This window comes from Scophthalmus maximus, chromosome 7 (assembly GCF_022379125.1).
Source record: "Scophthalmus maximus strain ysfricsl-2021 chromosome 7, ASM2237912v1, whole genome shotgun sequence".
Classification (NCBI taxonomy): Eukaryota; Metazoa; Chordata; class Actinopteri; order Pleuronectiformes; family Scophthalmidae; genus Scophthalmus; species Scophthalmus maximus.
Genome location: NC_061521.1, coordinates 15,779,627 through 15,805,000, shown reverse-complemented (window position 1 = coordinate 15,805,000; position 25,374 = coordinate 15,779,627). Strand labels below are relative to the sequence as shown.

The following is a 25,374-nucleotide window of genomic DNA, read 5'->3' as shown; positions in this document are numbered from 1 at the left end:
AGAGAGAGAGAGAGAGAGAGAGAGAGAGAGAGAGAGAGAGTACGTGTATGAGTTCAACCCTATTTCCTTTGAGTCTTTGTTGGGATAAGAGCACTTTACCATGGCAACCACGGGCACATGGCCACTCCATGCGCTTGGCTCCTGAGGAGATGGGAGGTGGGGAGGCTGGAGATGAGGGGCATTCTGAGGGGAAAAGGGGGCAGGAATAAGAGATGCAGTTGTTGAGGTTTTACAGGGAATCGAGATGTGCTCAGCGGGCAAAGCCTCCAGCTGCACGCCTGGCCGTGACCAGCAGTCTGCCGCTCAGTCCCAGCAGACGGGGCCAACATTTTTTTGTTTTCACGAGTTCATGTAACCTCTAAAATAAGCATGTGTTCCGAGCATTACAGTGGTGAGAATGGTTTGGCTCAGAGACGGGGTGTGGTGGAGGCACTGGTCCGTGTGGAATGACAGGAATGTGAAGAGGGAGAGTGATGGACAGACAAGAGAGCCGAGTCCACTGAGGGGTTCTGTTATGAGGAGGTGACTCCCCCACAGCAATAACCGCTCAGAGGTGAAACACAAACACAGGTCAGCACCACAGATGCTGAATCAGGATGAGCATGTGTGTGTAATACGTGTTTGAGGAAGGTGACCTAGAGGGGGGTGAAAAAAAAGGGACACGTTGCAAGTTGTGAGGACACAGAAAACAAAATTCAGACAAAGATACTGTTTAATCTTTTATTCAACTACTTAACTTCAAAATAAAGATTTTACAAAGAGGACTAAGATCATAGGAACATAGAAACTCGTTAAACATTTCTAAGAAAACAAAATGTCGTGTCACTTTTTTTTGTACAAAGGTTACATTCATTTCTAATTAATTTGCAAGACAAACCAAAATGCACATAGTGTTGAAACCCAGAAGGGAATATGAAAAAATATGCAACAACTGTTGTGTCAACATGATGTCAACTGTTAATGTTCAGTAGAATAAGAGGCTTAATGACATTGTACCGTCACTTGGAAGCACTAAAGCTGTGTTGGCACAGCAGGTCTCAGATAAAATCAAAAATGAAGAGAAAACTCATTGAAAAACAATCCCCCACTTACGTCAGTGATTTTCACTATCTTTTAGTCACAATGATGAGTCATTGTCAGTGTTGTAAAATGTATAAAATGTTGTCACGCTAAATGAAACATGGCTGGTTTTCATACTTGTTCATCAGTACTGTAAAAACCTGATGCCCCGATCCCTTCATTCAGTCGCTCTCTCCATCAGCTCTGCCCTTTTCCCTCTTAGTGCCACCTGCAGGAGCAGTCCAGAGGCTCTTGGAAGTTGTACTCCACAACGGTGGCGTTGCGAGAGCAGTAGAGTGTGACGGAACGGGTTTGCAGTCCACTCTCGCGGCAGCACTTACAGAATCTGGCGTGACTGTTGATGTTGAAGTTGAATATGGTGGCCGACGGACACTTGCCATCACAAGAGAACACCGTAACCTGTAAGAGGAGATGGGGGGAGAGGATGATGACGGAAAACGAGAATCCACAATAATAAGAAATAATACATGACAATAGTTTTTTGTTTTTTTTCCTTCGCTAACTCAGCCTCCTCATTATATGCTTGCAGGTTTCTCTTCTCTCTCTCACCGGCGTATTGCTCCTGCAGTCATCTTTTCTTATGGTAGTCCGAATGGCCACGCGCTTGCACGTCTTACCATCCTCTTTACCTACACATACACACAAAGTAATGCTCAGAAATAACTAGAACAACAACAATTCACCCTCATGAAGTACAAACCTTCACTAATACACACACACACACACACACACACACACACACACACACACACACACACACACACACACACACACACACACACACACACACACACACACACACACACACACACACACACACACACACACACACACACACACACACACACACACACACACACACACACACACACACCCCCTCTTGATCATTTTACCTCAGAGACCTGTCATTCATGTACCTTGACAGGCCTTTCGAGAAGGGCTCTTTGTTACCCAGCAGTAGGATCTTGCTTTGATTGACAGCCGGGTGACGGGGGGAGCACAGTTCTCACAGCGGAAATCTGGCTCGCCTATTGGCTACTGACCTTAACTTAACCTTGTTTTTAAGCCAATCAAAGCTGGTCAAATGGATTCTGCGTAAAGTTCGAATGCATGAAAAGAGTCAATGGTCTCCAGCTTCTTCTTAGTGGATCGCTGTGTCTCAGAACAGACATGCAAATACAAAAATAGATACGCATACATTCACCCGAAGCTTGAAAGAGCAAGTGAATGAGTCAGTGTCAGGGGAGACATTGTGAACGATAACAGTACAAGGTGGTGGTACCTGTGTCACAGTTAGTACTACCAGTGGGAGTTACAGGATTAACGGTAAATGGTAAAACACCCACTCCAGAACCTGGGATTCAAAGAACGCCGGGAGAACACACACACAAGGTTACGTTTGGTTCAAAAACAACAGTTTATAAACACACACACACAGAGAACGGAATCAGTGCAGCTGGCAAGCACATGGATTTCACTTGTGTTTTCGGGCCGCTCCGGGCAGCCAGCCAAGGACCACAGTCATTTGATGTCCTACAAAGAGAAGCTCACAGCAGGGCAAACCCTAACCCCTGCACCATTTCACTTCCTCATTGGTAAAACGCTCACCATGGCGCACCCCGATTGGCCAGACTGCAAGGTCACTGCTTAAGCAGGCAAGCGGAAGAGGCTGCAATGCCGAATCCACAGAGAGAGAGAAAATGTCACCAGTGCATGTTTACTAAAGGTTTCATCCACATAACATCCATAACACATGAAACCCAAATGTCTCATTACTCATTATTTGTAGACATAACAGATCATCATCTTCAAAGCAAACTTTCAAGAAGCCATGTATTGGATTAGTAAAGAATGTTTAAAGAGTGCAGTCATATTTAATCATTCTGTAGATTTTTTTTTTAAATGTTTGTTGTTTTTCACCAAATCAAGTCTATCTGAGCTATGCTCGAGTGTGAATGTGTCAGCAAAAACTTTGGCGACAAACTGTGAAAGCCGGGGATTGTGGGGAATGTAGTGATTTGCCAACAACAGGCTTTATCTCCACCCTCTACAACAGGCCTCACCCCCAACCACTCAGCCATCAAGCAAATCCACTGCCAGGCAACAAGACGCTCATACCCTCTGATTGACAGCTCAAAGCAGTACCACAAGCACCAAATAAAGTTGGAGACTCACATGTCCTGCAGCAGCCGTCCACATAGCTCTGAACCACGCCGCCATTCTGCAAGATGAGAAGATGTAGAGAAACCACAGTTAATAATATGGGTGCACCAATCAATTAGCATCAAGTCATAATTGATACACCAAAATCTGGAACAGAATTTTCAACTGCTCCAACAACAAAAAAATCCATCAACTGAGCATTAGAAAGGTGGAGTTTATTCATATACACTGTATAGTACATTTAGAGGTCCTGACCTGAATACACTCTGTGTCGTTGAATGGCGGACAAATCACCCCAGAGGCAAGGATGACTGCTCCCACTGCTGTTTCCATACAGTCGTAACGTGTACAGTTCTCCACCCAGGAGCTCCCTGCCTGCACACACAATCAGAATCAGTACCGCCAAAAAAGAAAAAAGGAAGCACTGGGAAAATTTAGACATATTTGTTCTTACAGCGAAAAGGTCTGCTGTGCCATTTTCATTGGTGAAAGTACAGGAGATATTTTTACAGGAGCCGCAGCACACCTGAGGGTCTGAGAATGGCACGTACGCCTGGTGCTAAAAGAGACGAAGCAAATGCAGGAATGAAGGAAAAGCAGAGCCATGGCCGTGAATGTGTTAAGTGTTGGACACCTACAGGACCACATTTTTTGGAGCAGTTGACAGAGGTAATTTCCATAGCAAAGAAGCCAGAGTCTGGATCTCTGTGATGCAGGCAGTGGACAGTGTAACACAGATCTCCCTCCAGGTACTGAACTAGAGACTGGCCCGGTCCCAACACCGTTAGCCCTTGGAAAAGACACACTTCTGCTTTCTCTACACACACAGACACACAAACGGTAAATTGCATACTGAATACGAAGGTGCCAGGGAGTCTGGAAATTGAATCAGTGGATAAACAATGTCTACTGTCACTCTAGTGACAGGTGTTGTGCTTTCATGCATGGATTATACATACGGCATGTACGCTGAGGACAGCCGCAGTTGGTGTTGCCATCTGGAACATCAACCAGCACTTCTCCCTGGCAGAAAACACGAGTGCTGACTTAGCCGAATTTGCTCACTTTGTACCTGATTAGACAGCGACTTGTGATGCAGCATTTTGCTGACTTACCACCTGACAGATGGGGACAGAGCTGGCTTCACATTGGCATTCTGGGAGTGACAAGAGAGAAAGTTAAAACGAGAACTAGTGGGAGGTCTATGAAGGTATTTGGCAGGCCCAATAACCTCTGAGATGATTCCAATCATGAACTCAGCATGAACACAGCCGTGAACTCTGCGTTTGTGTGTGTGTGTGTGTGTGTGTGTCTGTGTGTGTGTGTGTGTGTGTGTGTGTACCGCAGTGGTGCTGAGGACAGCAATGCCCGGGGAGAGTAGTTTGAACCAAAGAGAGACCAGGTGCACAGCTCACAGATGATTCAGGGCACAGGTTGACATCACACACTGCAACACATGGGAGAATCTATGAACATGACTTTGAAGGCAAAGACACGGAGAAGTACACACACACACACACTCGAACATACCACAGTGGTACTGTGGACAGCAGCTGTTGGTGGTGTTTAGATCCACAGCCAGAATTTCTCCATGCGAGCAAGTTGGAATGGGATCAATACACGACTCACACACTGCGCAGACAGAAACACGAAACAACAAAATCAGTGTTGTTGCTGTAATCGGATGAAAATGTCAAAGACAGTGGCATGGCTGATGGCCAACCTCACACTGACCAGTGAGCCTCGATAAAAACTCACCACACAGGTAAGAGTAGCAGCAGGATTTCTGCCCCCTGACCTCCACTAGGAACTGATCTTCCCTGCAGTTGGGGGCAGAGACAGGGGGGCACGCCATGGGGTCACACTCTAAAGAAGAAGATTTACAGCAAAGTGTTTAGCGAATGTAAAAGTTGAACAAAATACCAGTTTCAACAGAAAGTTCGAATGTCTTTGAGGGAAAAATTAGGCAAATGCAAACGGGGTCGTACCACATCTGTACTCTGGGCAGCAGGACAGAGCGCTGTAACCAATGATGAGCCTGTTCCCGTTGTCACAGGGTGGAGCTTCACTGTCACAGATGGTCATGTTGCACTCTGACAGGTAGTGAAGGAACAAATAAGACAAGGAAACGTTCATCTCTGAATCGCAATTTCTGCAAATTCTTAAGGACAAACTGGTTGTTTGACAAAATTTACACTCACCACAAATCTTCTTGGGGCAGCAGACTCCTTCTTCAAGTACATCCAGTACGTACTCTCCCTCCCTCTCACACAGTGGTGTAGGTACAGCGTTGCAGTCTGGTTCAACTGCCACCACAGAGCCATTCTCCACACATTTGTACAGACAGCAGCCACGAGCAGAGCCATTCCACACTTCGCCCGGGGCCCGGGGATTACCCTCATTATCTGTGCACACTAGATACACCCGAGCTGAATTAATGCACCGTTGATACAGCTTTATCAGAGTCTTGGGGTGATATAAATCACAGTCCAAAAACTCATTCAGACCCTCTGACAGTGCAGTTTTCATCACAAAGACATTGTAATTACTCTTTCACTCACCACAGCGATCCTCAGTCACACAGTACGGCGAGTCTGCACGGTGCAGGATGGTACCACTGCGGCACACACACTCCTCCCTGATAAAGGAGCAGGTGGCCTCCTCGTAGTACTCTCTGTTCACACAGGTGCGGCTGGTGCAGGTGCTCACACACGGCTGATACTCCTTACCAGGGGGACATCGCAGTGCTACAGGATGACAGGCACTTAGCAATGCATGAGCGAATGAATACCACGAGTGACTACGTCTGCATATGTGTCACGCCTGTGCCTGCGTCCCCTTACGGCAGAAATTGTGTCGTCTCCAGCTGATGCAGACTTGATGTGTGTAGCAGACAGCCACGTACGCCGCCAGAAAGTCACACTGGTGATCTTTGTAGTGCAGGTCCCCGGCCCACATGATGTCGCAGAACTGCTCCGGTGGCACCTGGAAACACACAACCAAACCAAAGTCACGTCGGACTCTAGCTAATTATTTTCTCAATTATCGATTAACATAACAATTGATAGGAAACACAGACAAACTAAACACCTCACATTTGAGATGTTTGGCCTTTCTGCATGATAAATTACTATAATGACAAAATAACTACAGACATGCACATACAATAAAGCTTGTAAGCGCATTGTGAATACTGTGGCCACCTTGCTGTGGCACGGTGTGAAGGCTCTCTGGCGGAGCATAGAGAGACAGATGGAACAGTCCCCGGTGGTGCAGTTGTCCCCGACCCTGCGCGTGTGTTCGGTATCATCAGTAGTTTGCACTCTCCACGCCTGCAGGAAGAGCATCATGTCGCCCACCTCTCTGACCACCGTGCCGTTGGGCAGCTTCAAGTCATCTTCCGGGTTCCCGTCGCAACAACCTGGCATAATGGGCAGACAGATGTGATTGGGAGTTATACTACGACATTTGTCAGTGAGCAAAATACCTGTTGTGTGAGATAATCTGTGTATGAGCCTGTCTAATGAAACCTAACGGCTCTGAACATCTCAAATTGTCATATCCTATAATGACACGTCATGTTGATGCTGCTGTTTAGACATTAAGCCTTTAAGCACTGATAGCTGGCACTTAGATAAATTATGCTGGTGCTGGTGTAGTCAAAGCTGGTGTGTGTGTGTGTGTGTGTGTGTGTGTGTGTGTGTGTGTGGACTCACCACACAGGCCACTAGTGGGCACAGATGCATTATAAGAAGTACTGTACTGCAGCACCATGATACCAGTGCTGTGATACCACTGTATGCTGACCCCACCGGGTGTATGAATTAGATACATGCTTCCCGTGTCTTCCACATAAAGGGAGTGACGGGAGAACGGGAGGCTGACAGGTCTGTAGTTCATGGTCACCTGCAAAACAGATGGACACACGTGTGCAAGAAATCACATTAATTGCAAAGTATTAGTCGAATTTGTGGCAGTAAATTGGGTAGAGAGGTTCACCTTGCGATCCAGTCGGTTAATAATGATTTTGTAGGAGGAAGTAGTGATGTTCAGCTTCTTAAAACAAAGACCCGATGTTCCACCTGTTGGACTCTATTCAAGATAATATTCATTAAATTATTAACCTTGATGCTGATACAATCACAGCTGTAAGGAATGATGGGGAAGAGACTGTACTCACAGTTCGTCTGATGGAGTTCACACTCTACAAAGAAAACAAAACATTTCACCATAAAATTAGTTGTCAGATGTCTTACGACACAGGTCATATTTTATTCTTTGTATGTCACCTGGCTGGTTGGACATTTCTCCACAGTGCCAATAATAGACTCGCTGGGCAGGTTGACCAGGATGTAGGAGCCGTTATCATACAAGGCCACATTGTTGCCGTCAAAGGTGATCACGCGCAGGTCTGACATCACGGTGCAGCGACCTGAAAAAAGGTTGACTGTAACAGTGAAATCAAACACAAGACCACTAGGAAATTCTTATTTTTTTTCCCACACGAACAACCAAACCTACAGGGACACTGCCACTGTGGACAGCAGGGGTCTGTGTTGATGAGGATGGGCAGGCCCAGCAGACTGCACTGGGGCTGGGTGGTGTTGTAGCGACAGTGGAGAGAGGAGTTGTGTAGCAGCAGCTCTCCATTGAAACAGATCAGCTCTGCACACTCATCGATGCGGTGGGAGTACGGGGGCTGTGGAGATGGTAACACACCTTTTGTCTTACTTTTGTCTTGTCTCCTTCAGAGACATCTGCAGACTTGATTGCGTCAGTAAACACAAAAATTTGCATTTCTACTTTTTTTTTCCAGTCACTTACAAATACAAATACAAAGTATTAGTGCCTATCTGTATTTAAAAATGGCTTTTGATTATGGATTATGTATAGTTTTCTTACTAAAAAGATATTATTTCTCTGTGTTTGTGCGACTGTGCATTCAATTAGAGGAGCATCACTTACTGTGCAGGGAGTGGTGGGCAAGAGAAATTGAGGTGTGGTTAATGCTTCTTCTAACAGAAGAGAGGTGCCAGGACTTGTGACTATTTCAGTGGTGGGCTCAATGCTTGTAGGCAGGGTCACTGTGGTCGCCACAGTTACTGTTGAGATGTCTGTTGGACCTGCGGTCTCTATGGTGACGGTTGTATCTGTCGGTGCAGGTTGAGGAGTGGTCACGGTTTCAGTGGTGGTTTCCAGCACAGTAATGGTCGAGGTGGGCGCAGTTGGGACTGCTGCGGTGGGTGAGGTTGGAGGAGGTGGGGTAGAGGTCAGGGGAGTAGTCGGTGCAGGTGTTGATGGTGTGGAAATAACAGTGGAAGTAGGACTGGAGGATGAGGTGGCGGGGACAAGGGTAGAAGGTGGAGGAGAAGAAGTCACAGAGATTGTGGTGGCCTCGGTGGCAGTGGTGATACTTGTAGTGACCACTGGGGTTTGAAGGGGGGTCACTTCAGTCGTGCTCAGAGTGGTTGTCTCTGGCAGGGCTGAGGGAGTAAGAGTGGTAGGAGGAGCAGGAGATGTTGAGGTGGTGAGCAGAATGGTGACACGCTCAGTGGATGATGTTGTACTGGGAGCGGGAGTGGCAGTGGTTGTTGTGGTTGTTGGGGGCCTGACAGTAGCGGTAGTAGTTTCTCTGGCGATGGTGGTGATTGTAGTGGAGATAGTTGTGCTAGTTGTTGGCCTTGTGGTCGTAGTAGTAGTAGTTGTAGTGGTTGTTGGGGTTGTAGCTGGAGTTGATGGTTCTGAAGTTGTTCTGTTGGACAGCGTCACAAATGCAAAGGGTGTCGGCGTCGGGGGAAAGGACACACCTAGAGGAGACAATTAATATTACAACAAAAAGTGTTATAAGAAAATTTGGAACCTTTTTATGTTTTTTTTAAGACACCATCAGATCCGTTTTACTCACAGTCCTCTGTGTAGACACATCTTCTTGTGACTTCATCAAGGACCATTTTCTTGGGACAACGTGGGAAGCAGCCCTCCACACTGCAACATACAAAACCTATTACAGCACTCAGCTAAGCATAGATTATGTTGGCGATATAATGAGTACTTTTAATGAGACAAGCCTCTTACTGAGGCAGGAACTGGCAGCGTGTGGCGTCTGGGTCACTGCATGTGTGGACACAGGGGCTCGCACAGGCCTGGTAGCGCCATTCACACATCATTCGATAAGGTATCACAAAACTGCTCTCTGCCAGAGGAGAGGAAAAAATACCCGATTAGTTTGTGTTTGTGTGTATTAATAATGCGTGAGTGTATGTGTGTTGAGCACACTGATTCTGACCCTCCAGTGTGAAGCTGCTGCTTGTTTTGAAGCCCTCTGAGGTGTCATATCTCTGGGCTCGTGCAGAGGTGCGTGTCAGTGTCAGAAAGATTCCTGGATGGCCGACGAGCTCAAACGACGTCTGGCCCGGCAGAAACAGCCCCTGGTGCTGGACAAAGGTTGCCCTGCGACTAAACTCTGCCTCTCGACTCCATTGCTCCAACTGGAGACGGCTGCGCCCAGACACGGCCAGGAAATAGTTTGGTCTCTCTGCAGACTCCAGTGACACCACAGGGACACCTGGGAAAATGAGTGACTGGGGGTTAATTTACCCAGAAACATATAGCGGTAGTGTGTAACTGTGCCAATGTTGATGCTCACGTGACGTTCTGTCCTTCTGCAGGCCTGCAGTGATCATGAAATTGAACAGTAGGCCTGGGGCAGGCAACTGCCCGGGTCTCTCTGTCACTAGAGGAAACACTGAGCTGCTGGTGCGATTCACTCCCAACATGGTGTCATTATAGACAGCACTCACCAAGGAAAATGGGCCATCGCCTAGTTCTGCAAGGAAGTGTGAGAGCGAGAGAGGAGATGAGTGGGGTGGCAAGTTAGCAGGGAAACAGAGTGTGTGATGCTTGGAAACAAAAATCCATTTTATTCAATGATTCCCAACCCTTACTTGTACATACCTTGATTATAGTATTCACAATCATAGGCTGAAAGAAAACACAGTTCAGAGGTTATAAAGAAACATGGATGCAATCACAAGACGACTATAGTGAAAAATAGCAAACAGGGACTGCTGAAAGTGGGTCAAAGAGGTAAGTAGGGGTCACATCCGCAGGCTCGACCAGTGTACTATTAGCATGTGTGTGTGTATGAGAGTGTGTACTCACGACAGACAGAGGGAGATCGCCAGTGTATTGTGACCCCCTGTTGACAGCATTTGTGTGCATATGCAGCGATGGACGTACAGAGACACTCACAGTCTCCCCCACGGTTACAATTGCAAGTGTCCGTCAGGCAGTTCCTATAGAACCAGGCCACATCCACCTGAAGGGTATGCACAGCATGCACACAAGTACACATGCAAACACACACGCACACACACACACACACAGACACGCACACACGCACATACTCACAATCATAAAGCAAGCCAGGACAAATCTTACTGGGGGAAACTGGGGGAGGTCTTGTTTAGGGGGTGAGTAGTTCTCAATAATTCAGACTGGGAAGGAGTGATGAGATGTGAGGACAAAGGAATGTGGGTCGTCCTCTGGTGCAGAAGGGATTGGATGAACTCGGATGACAGAGAGACAAAATGCCTCAGCAATGCGTTGGTCTGTCCAAAGGAAAGATTAGCCGGACCTCTGTGTGGCCGACACCGGTTGATGTAGTGCACATACACAGCACACTCCAAAATTCGAATCTCTCTTGTTATCATTTGAGAAGACGTGACAAGCTTAGATATTGATTAGGCGAAGTGCTGCATCCTGGCGGGAGCTGCAGTCCTGCATTTAAAATATATGAAAGTCATGTTGCTAAAAGGGTACTGCAGATGATTATGAACAACTTAAAACAATCTTAATAAAATGTGAAATGTTGGCAATATCAGACAAGTTGAATTAATCCAATCCATAAAACTTGTCCTCGGTACAAATCTAATTTTAAATTCAATGTGAGTGGTATCAAGATCCTCAAGACTTGTCGGGTCTTGAGGAAAAACTTTGGACTTCAAATTGGTCGAAGTGTATGGAGCATATTATACACCAAACCAAAAGAACTGAATGTGGTTTTAGAGAGCAAGGACACTTACTGTACAAAAGTTTGAAGTAAGGGTTTTCTCTTTAGGAAAGTGACCATTAGTAGCAGAAATGAACAAAGAAATGTACAGAGATCTGACTTCCTTCTCTCCAATTAGGATGTGGCAAAAACCTACAGTAAAATCACAGAAATGCTGACGTCTGGATAACTTCAGTGGTGTTTTTTTATGTTTTACCTCCCTTGCTTCTGTTATAAAAATCCATCTGAACAGCTACAGTGAATGTGGGATTCACTGCCTGAAAGTAAGAAAAGCAAAAGCTTCTCTAGCTAGTCTTCAGATCTAAAGCTTTAATCTATAATTTACCTTATAGATTAAAGCTTTGAAGCCCTCTAGACTTACTTGTTTGTGTGAAACCATCTTTTTTTTTACATTGATCCAAGCAAATAAACAAACCCTGACAGGAAAAGAGCAATACTGTTTGCAATGTTGTCTTTTTGCCCACTTGGATTGCTAAGTGAATAGAGTATGATTTTTGTTTTCTTCTCACAACACTATAGACAAATGTACTGTACCAATATTTCAATCCTATAGTTACAGTGCCAAATAATGCACATAAGGGTCATTAGTAACAGAGTTTAGGAGTAACCACATGGACTACTTTGAATTGAATGCAAGAAAAACTACGGGGATTCACTTAGTGTTCCTCTATTAACAAGGTGCAAATAAACAATGTTTTCTTGTTCAGTGAGTCTGTTTCTCTTTGACAGAGGAATAATCTTCAAGAAGGAAAGTACTACCTAACAACAAACAACTTATCTGTAAGTAAAAGATGGCATCCATGATCAACAGATTAAAAAAACACATTGGAAACAGGCATTATTAATAATGTCAGTTATGTTCATCTCTACTTTACCTTCACATTATAAATAAAACCAAGTGCACTGTGTGTTATTTTTGGCTTCGGCCTTTATGGTGGTTTATGGCCCAAAAACTTTCCGTGCATATATACACAGCTCCCTCTACTGGGCACATTGAGCAATACTACACTGTAATAAAAGGTTGGGGGGTGTGTCTTTGCATGTGTGTAGCCTTGCATCTGGGGGTGGCATTTGGTCTTTGGTTTTACCTCTGAGAAACAGTGCGGTGGGATCAGTTAAGAGTTGTTCCCATGACCTCGCAGCAACCTCTATTCCCCTGTCGCAAATAAGATAACCTTTCTCCAGCTGTATTCACTCTGTACAGACGTGTGTGTGTGTGTGTGTGTGTGTGTGTGTGTGTGTGTGTGTGTGTGTGTGTGTGTGTGTGCGCTCATTGTTACTTACCACATTGTGACAGGGTGCAAAGACATCGCTGTAGAGGAGAGCACACTCCCTCTTGGCGTATGGCTGTCTCCCTAAGTCCCCTTCACAGGGTCGCTCAACAACATAGTCACTTTCGCACTAAAGCACACAAAGCACACACATACAGAAGGTGATAGAGTGTCTAATTACCTGTAAATATCACAGTGCACACATACATGACAGCAACAGGAATGAAAGGACCGAAAGAGGGTTAAGGGATAATTAGTATAGAGGAACTAAGCTGACTCATACCTGTCCCAGGGCCCAGCTATCTCCAAAGGTCTGCGCATTATTGACTTCCATGTGGCTAGAGGTAGTCATGTCGTTCACTGTCACACTGTCAAAATTCCCACATAGCCCACTGAGCAGGCCCTGGGGGGGGGGGGAGCACACTCTGAATCACGGTTTCAAATTCCTGAAGACAATTTGAAACGGTCAAAATCTAAATGTACTGCTCCAAGTCCAGACCTTCCACTGGGGTCCAGCTCTGATGTGTACAGTTGTCTTGCGGTCCCAGAGGATGGTGAGGTCCTGATTGGAAAACTGCACGACTGTGTAGTAGCCCGCTTTCCACAACTCAAATTCTGACCCTCGGCCCACAACAGTGGAAGGGTTCTAAGGCAGGGCAAAGTATTGTTAGCAGGTATTACAGTGGCAGGAAAAGCTGGATTCTTATTGATACATTTTACAGAAACTGAGGTACATAGATTTGACAATATGGCGTATATACAGAGCATGAAGGTGTGTGTATAATCCATACAGGGTTGCCAGAGTTGTCAGTGAAGTAGATTTTGGTAAGTCCCACGTGAATGACCAGTATTTTCATGCACACGATGCCGCTCTCGTAGCAGTCCTTGTTTTGGGCAACAATGGACACCTCGGTTTCTCCTGCACTCTGATCCGAGGGGGAGACAAAATATTACTCTCGTGAGGAAAGGAATTCCTGTCAGCTCCTCTCATCTCTGTTCCACAAACGCAACACAATGTTTCCATCCGTTTGTTCACTATTTCCCCTTAACAAAAGCCACTGCATCCAAAATGCAAAGCCACATGACAGATTGAAATTTGATTCCACCTGTTCTGGAAGCACTGTAATTCTGGGTAAATGAGAGGTGACGAGAAAAGGATGCATCTCTGGGCTATCAAGACAAAGCTCTGACCCGCTTCCTCGTTCTTTTCATGGCTGGTACGGGGGCCGGCAGCCTGTTGGGTCTGAATTGGAATGTCTGTTCTGCTAATTCTAATTCTATATCCCTGGGAGCGCAGGAGCCCTGGGGTTTGAAGTGAACACTGGTCTCTTTGTGTTGCTACAGCTTTGCACAACGTCTGCTAGCATTACCACGGTGCAGACCCACCAGCGCACACACATACACACCTTAATCTGCTCTAATTAAAAAACACTCTCTTTTCAAAGTTTAGAAATAGGCTTGGGTTTTCTTTCCCAGATCCAAATCAAATGGCCAGGAAAGGGCATAGGTGGTCCTCCAATGCCCTTAACCACCCAACCACTTCTCTTACACACTCAACTCTTGAACAACATCTAATTAACACTTGTTTCATTTTGATTCCATAAACTTTTTACTTTACACCTTTATTTGCACATGCAAACATGCACATCAGACAATACTTACAGAGATATATACACACAAAACAAGACTCTACTCACTTTAAGCAGGTAGACCTGACAGTCAGAGTGGTAGTCGTACTCAAGGCCATCGAAGGTGTGGTAGTGTCTGTCGCTGTAGACGGTACACACGGCCGGACATGGTGAGTGGCTACAGTTAAAATATCCACGGTGACATGCACTGGGGAGATGGAGAGGTTGATGTAGATGAGATGAAGAGAAGAGAAAAGAGGAAAAATAAGGAGGGACAAAAATGCTATTTAATGCCACATGCAACCTCTAGTACTATTACAGTCTTATGTTTGAAGATTCAGTTGGTTAGAAATCAGTTCTAATCCTATGGGAAATCCTAGTACAAAAGTTGCAAATAATATCATCCTAGCATTGCTCAGTCTGGTGTGTCTCTAGGTATTGGAACATACAAATAGGGAGTCTGGTAAAGCTGTATACCATTTGTAACATGGTGTTTCCACAGTTTGTCCAGGCAGGTATTCAAGGCCCAGCCAGGCACAGGGACAGTTCTCTGGATAGTAACACTCCCCATGGTGCAGCACCAGCCTTGGACAAAACATTACTTACAAAGGAGGTACAGCACATGCAAACACCTGATCTAAAAGCCATTCATTCTGAAATGAATACCATGATAAAAAAAATATACTTTTGAAAGTTTTTTTTTTTTAAAACATAACTACGTAAAATGAGAACATTGTAAAGCAGGAGCTGCTTATCTTACCCAGGAGGGCAGACACAACCCGGGATGCACGGTGTGTTGGGGGGGCAAGTGAGGTTCAACATCAGGTTACGGCAGGTTGGTGCACAGGCCAAGCCTCCTCTCTGCTCAGTGCAGCTGTGGTACACTTTCCCTTCTGGACACTCACCGACCTCTACACTATCAGGCTCTACACACACACAAGACACACACAAGGCACACACAAGGAAATCAATGCCCCAGTTGCCTTAAAAATCAACCGCAACAGCCAGTCATGGGAAACAAGTTACAACTACAGACATAAGGGCTCTTGATTTCAGCAAGAGGGACACGGCCTGAAATAACACTTTGTTGCTGGAATGAACGAGGGCAGGAACTGAAGGGAGGGAGAGGTTACCTTTTTCCTCTGGCACACACTCCATCTTCCCATTTCTGCACAGGCTGATTGAGGAAACAGGAAAGGAGAAAAAGGACTGTTTTGAAAAGGAGACTAATGTTATCAGACACAAGGTTAGTTTACGTGACAATCATTCACATTTTAATTGCTTTTCTCATATGTATTAGTATGTGTAAGGATGTGACACTGTGTTTAAATGGGAGAGCAGCCAAAGTGAGTTTTCAGGTTTCGGCTCAGGTCCCACTCAGCTGTGACTCACCAGGGGCCCGAGGCGCTGAAGGTCACCTCTCCTGGCTGTGACACTGCGCCCATGGAGTAACAGTGACACTGAGACCTGAGGAGAAAGCAAAGACTTTATTTTAATTACTTCATGTGTGTGTTTTTAGGATGATTAGGATGATATATGCAGAGTTGGACGTCTCACAGTTGCACACAGCGCTGGTGCACATCGTCATAAAATCTGTTGTCTGGACAGCCACACCCCTCAGCGCAGTCATCAGAGTGACACGTCTCGGTGCTTGAAAGAGCCCGACAGGATCGCCCACAAGACGACACACAAGAATGGTACAGCATACCACCTAGGCACACCACTCCTGTATACACACCCATGCAGAAAGTAACACACAAGGCACACACATAACCTGAAGGCAAAAACCTTTGACACAAACAAAAACTTCCACTGCCACCTAATGGACAATAAGGTTTTCTGATTCTGACACAATACATACACGTATGCACAGTTTAATTTGTATAACCAATTTTGGGTAATACACATAAATGTAACCCAGAAGATTACCACTCACCACATTCAGAGACGTGTGATCTGAAATTGACATTGACCTCGTGTTTGGAGCAGAGATATGCGTAGTGAGCCAGCGCTGTGCACAGACAGCTGCTCCCACAGCGACAGGCCTGGTAGCGGCACTGCTGCTGATAGATGTTTGGACTGATGTAGCCATGACATGGGGCAAATACACTCCCCAGAAGCACCTCACACTTGGCTGCATAGAATACTAGAACACACAACAACACATATATGACATATTTGCATCTGTAGCATGTACAAACTGAAACCACCTTCAGCCATAACCTGTGCAACTCACATTGCCACCCCTCAATATTACTTGTCATGGATGTGTAGTGAAGTGTGTAGGCCTGCTGGGAGAGATTTAATCTCCTCATGTGAAGTATGAAAATTAAAGAATATTTACCATTGTGCTGGTTCATCTCGCAAGGATCTATAATGGGCAGGTTAACTGGTGCTGCACAAGCAGATGACACCTTCCAAACATTGGCATGAAGCTGGGGAGTGCCCTCTATCATACCTGCTGGAGATCTACACACACACACACACACACACACACACACACACACACACACACACACACACACACACACACACACACACACACACACACACACACACACACACACACACACACACACACACACACACACACACACACACACACACACACACACACACACACACACACACTCAGATAAAGTGACATTTTTGGCGGCTGTGGCTCAGGAGGTATATAGCGGGTCATCCACTAACCAGAAGGTGGGTGGTTCGATCCCCAGCTCCTCCTGTTTGCATGCCGAAGTGATCTTGGGCAAGACACTGAACCCCAAATTACCCCTGAAGACTGCGCTAGCAGTTTCTGAATGATGTGCAAGTGTCTGTGTGTGTGTGTGTGTGTGTGTGTGCGACTTCTATTGTAAGTGCTTTGAGTGTTCAATAAGACTACAAAAGCAAAAAAATAGTAATTGCAATACATTTACCATTTTCAACTCTGATCTATACAGTAAGTACTGGTTCCAGGAATTATACTCACAGGAAGTCATCTCGTAGATTTCCATTGAAGGTTCCACAGAGGCCCAGCGTCTGTCCACGCCATTGGCTGTCCAGCTGAAGATAGACCTGCCCCCCTCGACCATCATAATGCAGCCTCAGGCCAATTCCTACCTTCAGCTGAGTAAACACAGAGGTCAGCTTCCGGACCTCCACTGTATCTATATACCAAGAAAAAAAAAACATGTTGAAAGATTAAACGTTCAAAAAAATATTATCTCTTTTTATATTTTGAGCTCAAAATGTGTGATGAGTCTGCATGACACATAAACTTGAGACATTCAAAGCCTTACTGATTCTTACCATCAACATAGGGCAGGGCAGGTGCTGGGTTGACACCGATGATCACGTCCCCCTCTCTGGTCAAAGTGATCTGATGACCCACATCTTCATCCAGCACCACTGTCACTGACTGAATACACACCTGCTGCTGCATACACATATCACACAGGAGAGTCTGTTACATCGTGGTCAAAAGGACACTGCAGGATTGGAGCGAGTTTATAAGCCGTTGAACACCATACCTCTGCACAGGTAGTATATTGCAGTGTGACAGTGAATCTGCTGCCGCTGCGGCTCTTTGCCAGAACGTACTGACACGACCCCGGCTGGAGAAACATCCTCCCATCGAATGTTGTCACAAACACATCCCCCGCCACCGAACACTCCGCTGGGAAGAGACAAGTCAGCAGTAAGTTATTGAAACTGAATTCACTTGCTTCATTAACTAATCCTTAAATTGATCTTACCTGTGCAGTTGTTCTCTGTGCAGTTCCACACCCCTCCCATGCAAACACTGAAAAAAAAGAGCCGTACTTTATATTAGCAGCACATTGGTTCACTATAGAATATATATATATATATATATATATATATATATATATATATATATATATATATATATATATATATAGACACTCACCAAACACTGCAGCCCTGTTGAAGCACGTGTCCTTGTACATATGATGTTCCATGGTAAACACATGGACACTGAGAAACAGCGATACATGTTCCATTTTGTAGGATGAGACCTTTGGGAGAGAAGAATGGAATTAAACGGAGTACGTTTAAGTTCAATTAACAGAGAGCAGGGAACATAAATTAGGATAGTTTTCACATACCATCAGGACAGTAGCAGCCGTCCAGACAATGCAGGTTGGTTCCCAAACACTCTTTCTCAAATGTACAGGTTGGTGGACAGCAACTGATACAGTCCCGATAGACAAAACTCTCCTCACAGCCATCATCTGTGTAAAAACATAGACACCTGCGTTTCACACAAAGATAATATAACGCTGTGGAATACCTAATTCGCTTTCACTGAGAGAGCAGAAGTAATTCTGGACCAAACACAAAATACAAAAAAAGGATTTTAATAGTTGATGTGCTGTATATTTGAGATTGCTTTTAGCAATTAAAAGTGCTCTATAAATGAAATTTATTATTATTATTATAATGGCAACTTACTACAAGAAGGGAAACTGTCCCTCCACTCTCTCACTGGATATCCAACATGTGAGCAGGCTCGGGTGTACTCAACCAAGGCACGACAAAATGTTTCCTCATCATCAGATCTGAAAAAAGAAAAGAAAAAACTTCATGAAATGTTTACAGGAACTTGATTTCTGTACAAGAAGTTTGGTGAAGAAGACGGTGAAGAGTGACAAAAAATCAATGCAAGCGTTTTGACTTACACACAGAGGTCAGACACACAGCTGGCCACAAAGGGATTTGGGTCAATGTTTTCATGGCAAGACAGGAACGGGAAGAAGAGAAGCGCACTGCATTTCTCGATGGCATCCTGCACACATTCACAGTGAATACAGTATGATTTGAATATACAGCACATCAACAGAAACTTACAGCAAAACAAACACTGCTGCAGTCTTTGAACATACAAGGACCTTTACAGTTCATTCAGAGTTAAAAATATATTTTTTTTAAATATTACAATGTGGTGGGGTTTATTTTGCCTTATTACATTCTATCCTGTGCAGTATGTGAATGTCACTGTCAGCGTTTAGCCAGTGGTGATAGTGAGTAGGATGAGTGTCTCTCTGCGGCTCTTACATCCATGTCAGACTCAGACTCGCAGGGCCCATTGAAGCCAAGATCTACTGAGGGACAGGCTCTCTCGTGAGGCAAATCCACCGCCCAGCTGTTAGCAAACACTGCAGGTTCATCAGTACGAATACCTAAAACACACCGTCAACACACAAACAGTATGTATTTACACCTAGCACATATGTTTAGACTATAAACAACCAGAAATAGATCAAATGCATGGTTACGCTGTGGAACAGTTTACCATTTACAGTCAAGTGTTCCCCTTCCGAAGACATTTTTATGGTTAAACTGAGGACTCACATGTTTTCTCTGGCTTTTGACTGTCCTGAAGTTGTTTTTATTCACTTCTTAGCCTTTTATTTTACTTTATTCTTGTATTTCTCTTTATGATTTTATTGTGCTTCTCACTTTAGTCAACTGTGGTTGTTATTAATGTGCTTTACAAATAAACTTGACTTGACTTAAGCACATATACAAAGATACAGTTGATATAACATTCAAACAGGCACACAGGCATTTCTGTTCCTATACTGTCCAAACATAATAGCGGCCTCATAAAAGTAAGCAAATCTGACTATTTGTAAGTGCACCGTGAAAACTAGTTTTTACAGCCAGCGCCTTTGCACTCATTTACTCTCCTACTCATCCACACTCTACTGGACAGCTCTCTGCTCACACAAGCAGGGGACCACAGTTCATATTTCTGGTCACCTGAGGAAGGATTCTTCCTCCTTCCAGCCTTTCAAACCCAAAATATGAAGTCTCCCCCGCCCCCTTCCGCTGTGGTCTCTCCCACTATTATAATTGGTCTTAATCAGCGCCAGTATAATAATAGTAATCAAGGGGAGTGAGCGCTGAGAGAAGGGATAAGAGGATGAGGGGCCGCTCAGGCCAGCCTTACCACGAGCAGTGGTGAGGTCATCCCCAGCAAGGTGGTTGAAGTTCCCGCACAGGCCACAGGGAGCGCCCTGGTGCTCCTCACTCATCTTCAGGTAGACACCCGAGCCTCCGTCCCAGGCCAAAGAGAAGCCGAACACGCTCTTCACCAGCAGGTAATCAGCCAGTCGCTCAATAAACACACCGCCTACAGTCTGAGGCAGACTCAGCCTGACATTTCACAGAGACAGATGCACAAAGAGACATCAGATACAGTGGGCTCTTTGAAAATCATAATTATGCTCTACTGTGACTTCCCCATGTGGATGGGGTGGTTATTACCCGAGTAGTTTTTTTCCCCCTCTTTCTGTTCTGACAATTTTGCAGACAGTTTTTTTCATTGAAATCTAAATGTAATCCCAAAATCAAATCCGTCATTTTCTGTCCACCTCTATGAACAAACACACGCACAGGCACCCCCACATCCCGACACACACCTGCGGCCTCCCTGGTGGACCTGATATCCAGAGATATGGATCTCCTCCTCATTTGGGAAGAACAGACTGAGAGCTCTTGGGCACAAATACACACTCCCGTCACACACTCTGCTGTTGTGGACCTGAGAGGAGAAGGGAGATGTTGGTAGAGACTCAAAATAAATGATTTGATGGGTCAATAAGCCTGAGCTAGTGACCACAAAAAACAAAACAAATGCAGCTGTAAGGTTATGATGCTGCCCACAATGGCCAGAAATGGCTGTGCCCTCTGAATTGCTGCAAAAAAATGAATGAAGCAATTTAATAACAAGAAAAGTTGCAATGTTGAATGCTAATTTGCATTATCCGTTCAGGTTGTCAATGGCTCTCTGCTCCCAGCCCATTTTCCTGTACTGAAGACAAAAGGGATATAAAATGTAATAAAACACCAGAACACGACAATAACGAGTCAATAATGTATTTGTTGGGGACTTTTTCCCCTCTGTGGATTTGGATGGTGACAGTGAATTGCCTCAGAACAATATACAGAGCCCATGTTCACTGTAGTGATGACACCAGATGAAACATGTTGCCCAGTGCAACAGTGTGGCTCAAGGATGTATTTTCAATTTCAGACTCGATCCTTTACACCATGCATCCAGACTTTTCCTTTAAATTGGGTCTTGCTATGTCAGTTGTTTAGGAGTTATAAAGGCTATGAGAGTAAACATATGTACATGTGTATGGATGAAGGTTTAATACTACATATTTCGGTGTGATTTTGATCGATATGTTCTTACCCACACAGTGTACTGTGGTGTAGCGGAGTGGCAGTCCTGGGCCAGAATGTAAGAGCAGGTTCCAGGGAAGTAGAAGTATATTCCATCAAATGTTTCATAGTGGTGCTGACCCCACGACCTGCAGATCCCGTCTCTATCCTGGCCCTGGTTAGGTACTGAGAGGAAAATGGCCAATTCACCCAGACAAGATTTTTGAAATGGTGAAGTGGTTCAGCAAAATGGACATTTTTCTAAACTAAGAGGGCATGATCCATATCTCTTTCATCATCTTTAAATCTTTCATCATCTTTTATTACATTGAAATTATCAGTGGAAATTGGATACCTGAAATTTTCTAAAAAGAAGCTTGTGAGGGGAAATCCCAAAAGCTGCCTGTGCCAAGTTTTTGCCTAAGACCTTCCTCAAAGGGGGGGGGGGGGGGGGGGGGGGCAGCTTGTGTCAGTGAGTGGTAAGTCTTGCTAATGGTAATCCAAAATGACAGACTTTTTAAATGATACTGTGCATAGGTGATTTAGACGATATACATTCACAAAGTTTTCCAGTGTTATTAAATACTTTTTAAACATAAGTTCTGTGGCATCAGTTCCGTTACCCTGATCTGAAAATTTTGCATAACAGCTGGGAGTCTTTTCTCTATGAAACCTTGATGTCATGGCCCAATACATGCTATCTGTGTTCACATGAGTCTAAAAAAAAAAAATTCCATGGTCTTTTCTCTTCTAGTACGTAGTCAATTTCAGGCTCAAGTTCAGTTGCAGGTCCCTCTGGAGCTATATTGCTTCCAACATGTGTGTCGGCACAAAATTGGTTTGTTGAAATGAAAATGTCTTTACAATATCTTTGAACTCAGATCTCTTGATAGACTGTATAAGGAGTCTGTTTGGAGTATAGAAACTAGAAACTCCATCACTCAGCCCTTACCCTATTATCTTAGTGTAATATATATCTATATCTGCTCCTTCAGGCAGTAAAGTGCGCTTGTGTGTGTGTGTGTGTGTGTGTGTGTGTGTGTGTGTGTGTGTGTGTGTGTATTTGTATCAACAATGAGAGGGAGCAAGAACTGGGGAAATCTGATGATTAATGCGGGAGTGTGTGCAGGTAATTAATGTTTGCTGAATGATTGGAGAGTATGATGCACACATGAACAGTCACATACGCACACACTCATTCTTATACATCTTTATACTGGATAAGCATGGTAACCAGCTGGCATGTTGAATACCAGGAATGGTGCTTGTTGTCAACCACAGGATTGCTGTGTTGATGAGATTCTGGTGAATTTGAGCTGACACCAAAAGACGACATGTTGTTGTTGCTGTGTGTGTGTGTGTGTGTGTGTGTGTGTGTGTGTGTGTGTGTGTGTGTGTGTGTGTGTCTCTATGTATTACTCACTGATCTGGCAGCGGTCTCCCAGTGCCTGGAACTGAGCACAGTCACACACACCGCCCTCCTGACACCAGCCCCCGTTGAGGCAGCCACAATATTCTGGGAGACATGAACAAACTCAAGTTCACCTTCTCCATTCCAAGAGATTAAATCCTTTATGAATGCATTTGGGATCGCTTCATACGTAGTGCATTTACCTGAGGAGGCATCTCTGGCCGTGTAGTTGTGTAAAATGCTGCGTGACAGTGTGCCCTCCGACAGCAGTGGTCTATATGTCTTGGACAAAAATAAACCACAAACACTCAGAGCAGTTGCTTGAATTCAATCTGAAGTTAACAGCATCAGTGACACTGTTCTGTATGGTTGGTGTACCTGCTTCTGTAAGTTAAAAGTCACATCAGATTGAGTGGGAGAAGGTGTATGTGTAGTATGAGTGTCTCTTTCTTTACAAAGACAGCTTTGTGCCCGTCTGGGTGTTGTGTGCATGTGGGTGCCCTGACCTCCTCTGGTTCTCTTAGGTGTAGTGTACCAACCTCCTCCCCGAGGAGATCCCGTTTCCTCCGGAGTGCATTAGCCCTTCTGCACACACACACACAAACATGCACATTAATGGGAAGAAACAGTCAGAGGGGAGACTTAAGTGCACTTTGCACCACTTGAATTCAGTGAGTCACACACACACACACACACACACACACACACACACACACACACACACACACACACACACACTCTAGTGACAAAAACAGTGGAAAAAATCATGAGATTTTTTTTCTTACACAATACCACATATAAATTAGCCACAATATTAATTACTGAAAATCATTCATTGGAATCCCTCCTTTGATTTACCTCTGTAGTCTTCCTTCTGCCACTGAAAGTCGGCTCTGAGCTCCTAAATGCAAAGACAGGACAATAAACATTCAGTGGTCAACTTGTGAAAACTGGTATCAGTTACCTGTTATTATAAAAAAAAAAAAACCAATTCATAGCTACAGGTAGATCCAGAGGTGCCCAATCATAATGATAATAATCAAATAATAATACAAATATGAATTATATTAGGACATAATATGAAGGAGCAGTAAGAGATGTTTTATGGTATTTAGGAGAGCATATGATCTCCAATAGATAATATTGATAAGCAAGATCACTTAATACTTCAAGGATGTTGAGAATTTATGATATAAATAATCTTCTGTTTTTAAATGTAGTTTCAAAGAGAACTTAACTAACTGTCAGACTCACCCTCAAGAAACAGCAAGTGGGAGACTGAAAACGACATGAGAAGAAACCGTTTCACTGTCCACCTGAAGTTCATCTCAGAGTCCGAAAGGGAAGTCCCGCCGAATCGTTAACGGTGCATCTCACTGGTCCCGGGAGGAGAGCGTTCAAGGGAATGATTCGCAGCACCGGACGATGGATGCCTGGTCGTCTCCGTACCTGGTGGCGACAGACCCCCCCCCCTCCTGAGCAGGTGACGAGGAGCCCACACCTGTGAGGGCAGGTGGACCTGCACGGTTGCTGTGTGTCACTCCTACATCCGCAGCGCAGCTCCCAGGCTCCCCTGTTCACCTCTGGGCTCTGTTGAGGGCTCGCTCCATCGCTGAGGTTATCACCTGTAAACGTTACCGTTACCTTCACGGCTGGCCACGTGACCTGGGTGGGGCACTTTCGATCAGAGGGGCAGATCATTTGGCCGCGCACTACTCTTGAAAGTGCAACAAAGTTAAATGAACCCGCATAGCAACATTTCTGTGCGATTGCCAGATCTGGACCACTGGACGCATCCTGCATGCGTCAGCCAAGAACGGACCGAATAAACCACAACTGGCCTGAATCTGGTTGAAATTTGGTCCCAAAATCTTGCCCGCATCTTGACCAAAAAAAAGGCCCACGTTGTATTTGGGATATTTTGGCCCAAACATTTTAACATGTGGGTAAGGTGAGCACCCCACGTCCCGGTTTGACCGGGGCTCTCCCGTTTTCATGCTCCGACTCCCAACAAATATGTGTACAACATTAACCTGCCCCGGTTGTGAACAGTCCTTGTCCCGGTTTCAACCGATCGGAATACCCAGAGCCGTCTAATGGGAGTCGCGACAACTCCGTTCACTTCAATGGATCACCTTTTTTTTTTTCCAGCAAAAGGCGGATCACTGAGCCTCTCAATAGATCCCGGAAGTGAGCAGCACCGCATTAGAGAATCAGCAGAATTTGGATCAATGGACCGTCCGTGTTGCAGTAATGAAGGGTAAGACGTTTAAATAAACAGATTGTATATTATCAGCACATCTGAACCACTTCAACATGCGCCTTAAAGCATTTTAGTGGATTATAATTATTTATGATTTATTTATGGGTTAAGGGTTAACGTATTGACTAACTACATAGAGTAACTGCATAGGCATGTCGGTCTGCTATATTGTAAATCGATACATTTATTGATTACTAACTACCAAAAATCGCAGTTCTGTCGCTCTGAATAATGGATTCGAATTGCGCGCCAAGAACTACGTCTACTTCCGGGAAGTATCTGAAGTCACGTGACGTGCAAACATTTTG

General features: G+C 44.8%; 1 protein-coding gene across 2 annotated transcripts; it reads right to left on the bottom strand.

Annotated features, from left to right (window-relative positions):
* Window positions 1-716: 716 nt before the first annotated feature.
* otogl (otogelin-like) lies at window positions 717-24,534 on the bottom strand. 2 transcript variants are annotated; one of them, XM_035643028.2, is made up of 57 exons: window positions 24,058-24,527; window positions 23,662-23,704; window positions 23,343-23,388; window positions 23,007-23,085; window positions 22,816-22,908; window positions 21,424-21,578; window positions 20,645-20,766; window positions 20,173-20,378; window positions 19,275-19,399; window positions 18,899-19,005; window positions 18,672-18,778; window positions 18,326-18,451; window positions 18,127-18,235; window positions 17,954-18,000; window positions 17,729-17,874; window positions 17,508-17,634; window positions 17,188-17,365; window positions 16,558-16,682; window positions 16,150-16,359; window positions 15,771-15,939; window positions 15,606-15,680; window positions 15,347-15,390; window positions 14,974-15,139; window positions 14,691-14,798; window positions 14,283-14,421; window positions 13,377-13,511; window positions 13,085-13,231; window positions 12,869-12,988; window positions 12,599-12,715; window positions 10,405-10,561; window positions 10,198-10,224; window positions 9,890-10,069; window positions 9,530-9,808; window positions 9,319-9,436; window positions 9,149-9,228; window positions 8,209-9,050; window positions 7,765-7,942; window positions 7,533-7,675; window positions 7,424-7,447; window positions 7,243-7,335; window positions 6,960-7,149; window positions 6,447-6,664; window positions 6,087-6,228; window positions 5,805-5,990; window positions 5,445-5,657; window positions 5,232-5,336; window positions 5,002-5,109; window positions 4,774-4,875; window positions 4,586-4,690; window positions 4,359-4,399; window positions 4,203-4,266; window positions 3,882-4,060; window positions 3,698-3,802; window positions 3,499-3,618; window positions 3,256-3,301; window positions 1,630-1,709; window positions 717-1,479 (listed from the first exon to the last, which is right to left on the bottom strand). In XM_035643028.2, exons 1-57 carry the CDS (start codon window positions 24,128-24,130, stop codon window positions 1,279-1,281), a joined length of 7,770 nt encoding a protein of 2,589 aa, XP_035498921.2. In that variant the 5' UTR covers window positions 24,131-24,527; the 3' UTR covers window positions 717-1,278. The 2 variants fall into 2 exon arrangements, with proteins under 2 accessions (XP_035498921.2, XP_047189522.1); XM_047333566.1 differs by lacking the exons at window positions 717-1,479; window positions 1,630-1,709 and adding an exon at window positions 2,368-2,749 and having other exon boundaries at window positions 24,058-24,534.
* Between the last annotated feature and the right edge of the window lie 840 nt (window positions 24,535-25,374).

What these genes read in the sequence shown, in the direction of transcription:
- otogl (XM_035643028.2), bottom strand. Translation starts at nt 24,130, where the DNA reads ATGAACTTCAGGTGGACAGTGAAACGGTTTCTTCTCATGTCGTTTTCA. An exon ending in GCAGAAGGAAGACTACAGAG is followed by an intron (nt 23,389 to 23,661) that starts GTAAATCAAAGG and finishes GTGTGTGTGCAG; the next exon opens with AAGGGCTAATGCACTCCGGA. An exon ending in GCAGAAGGACAGAACGTCAC is followed by an intron (nt 9,809 to 9,889) that starts GTGAGCATCAAC and finishes TCATTTTCCCAG; the next exon opens with GTGTCCCTGTGGTGTCACTG.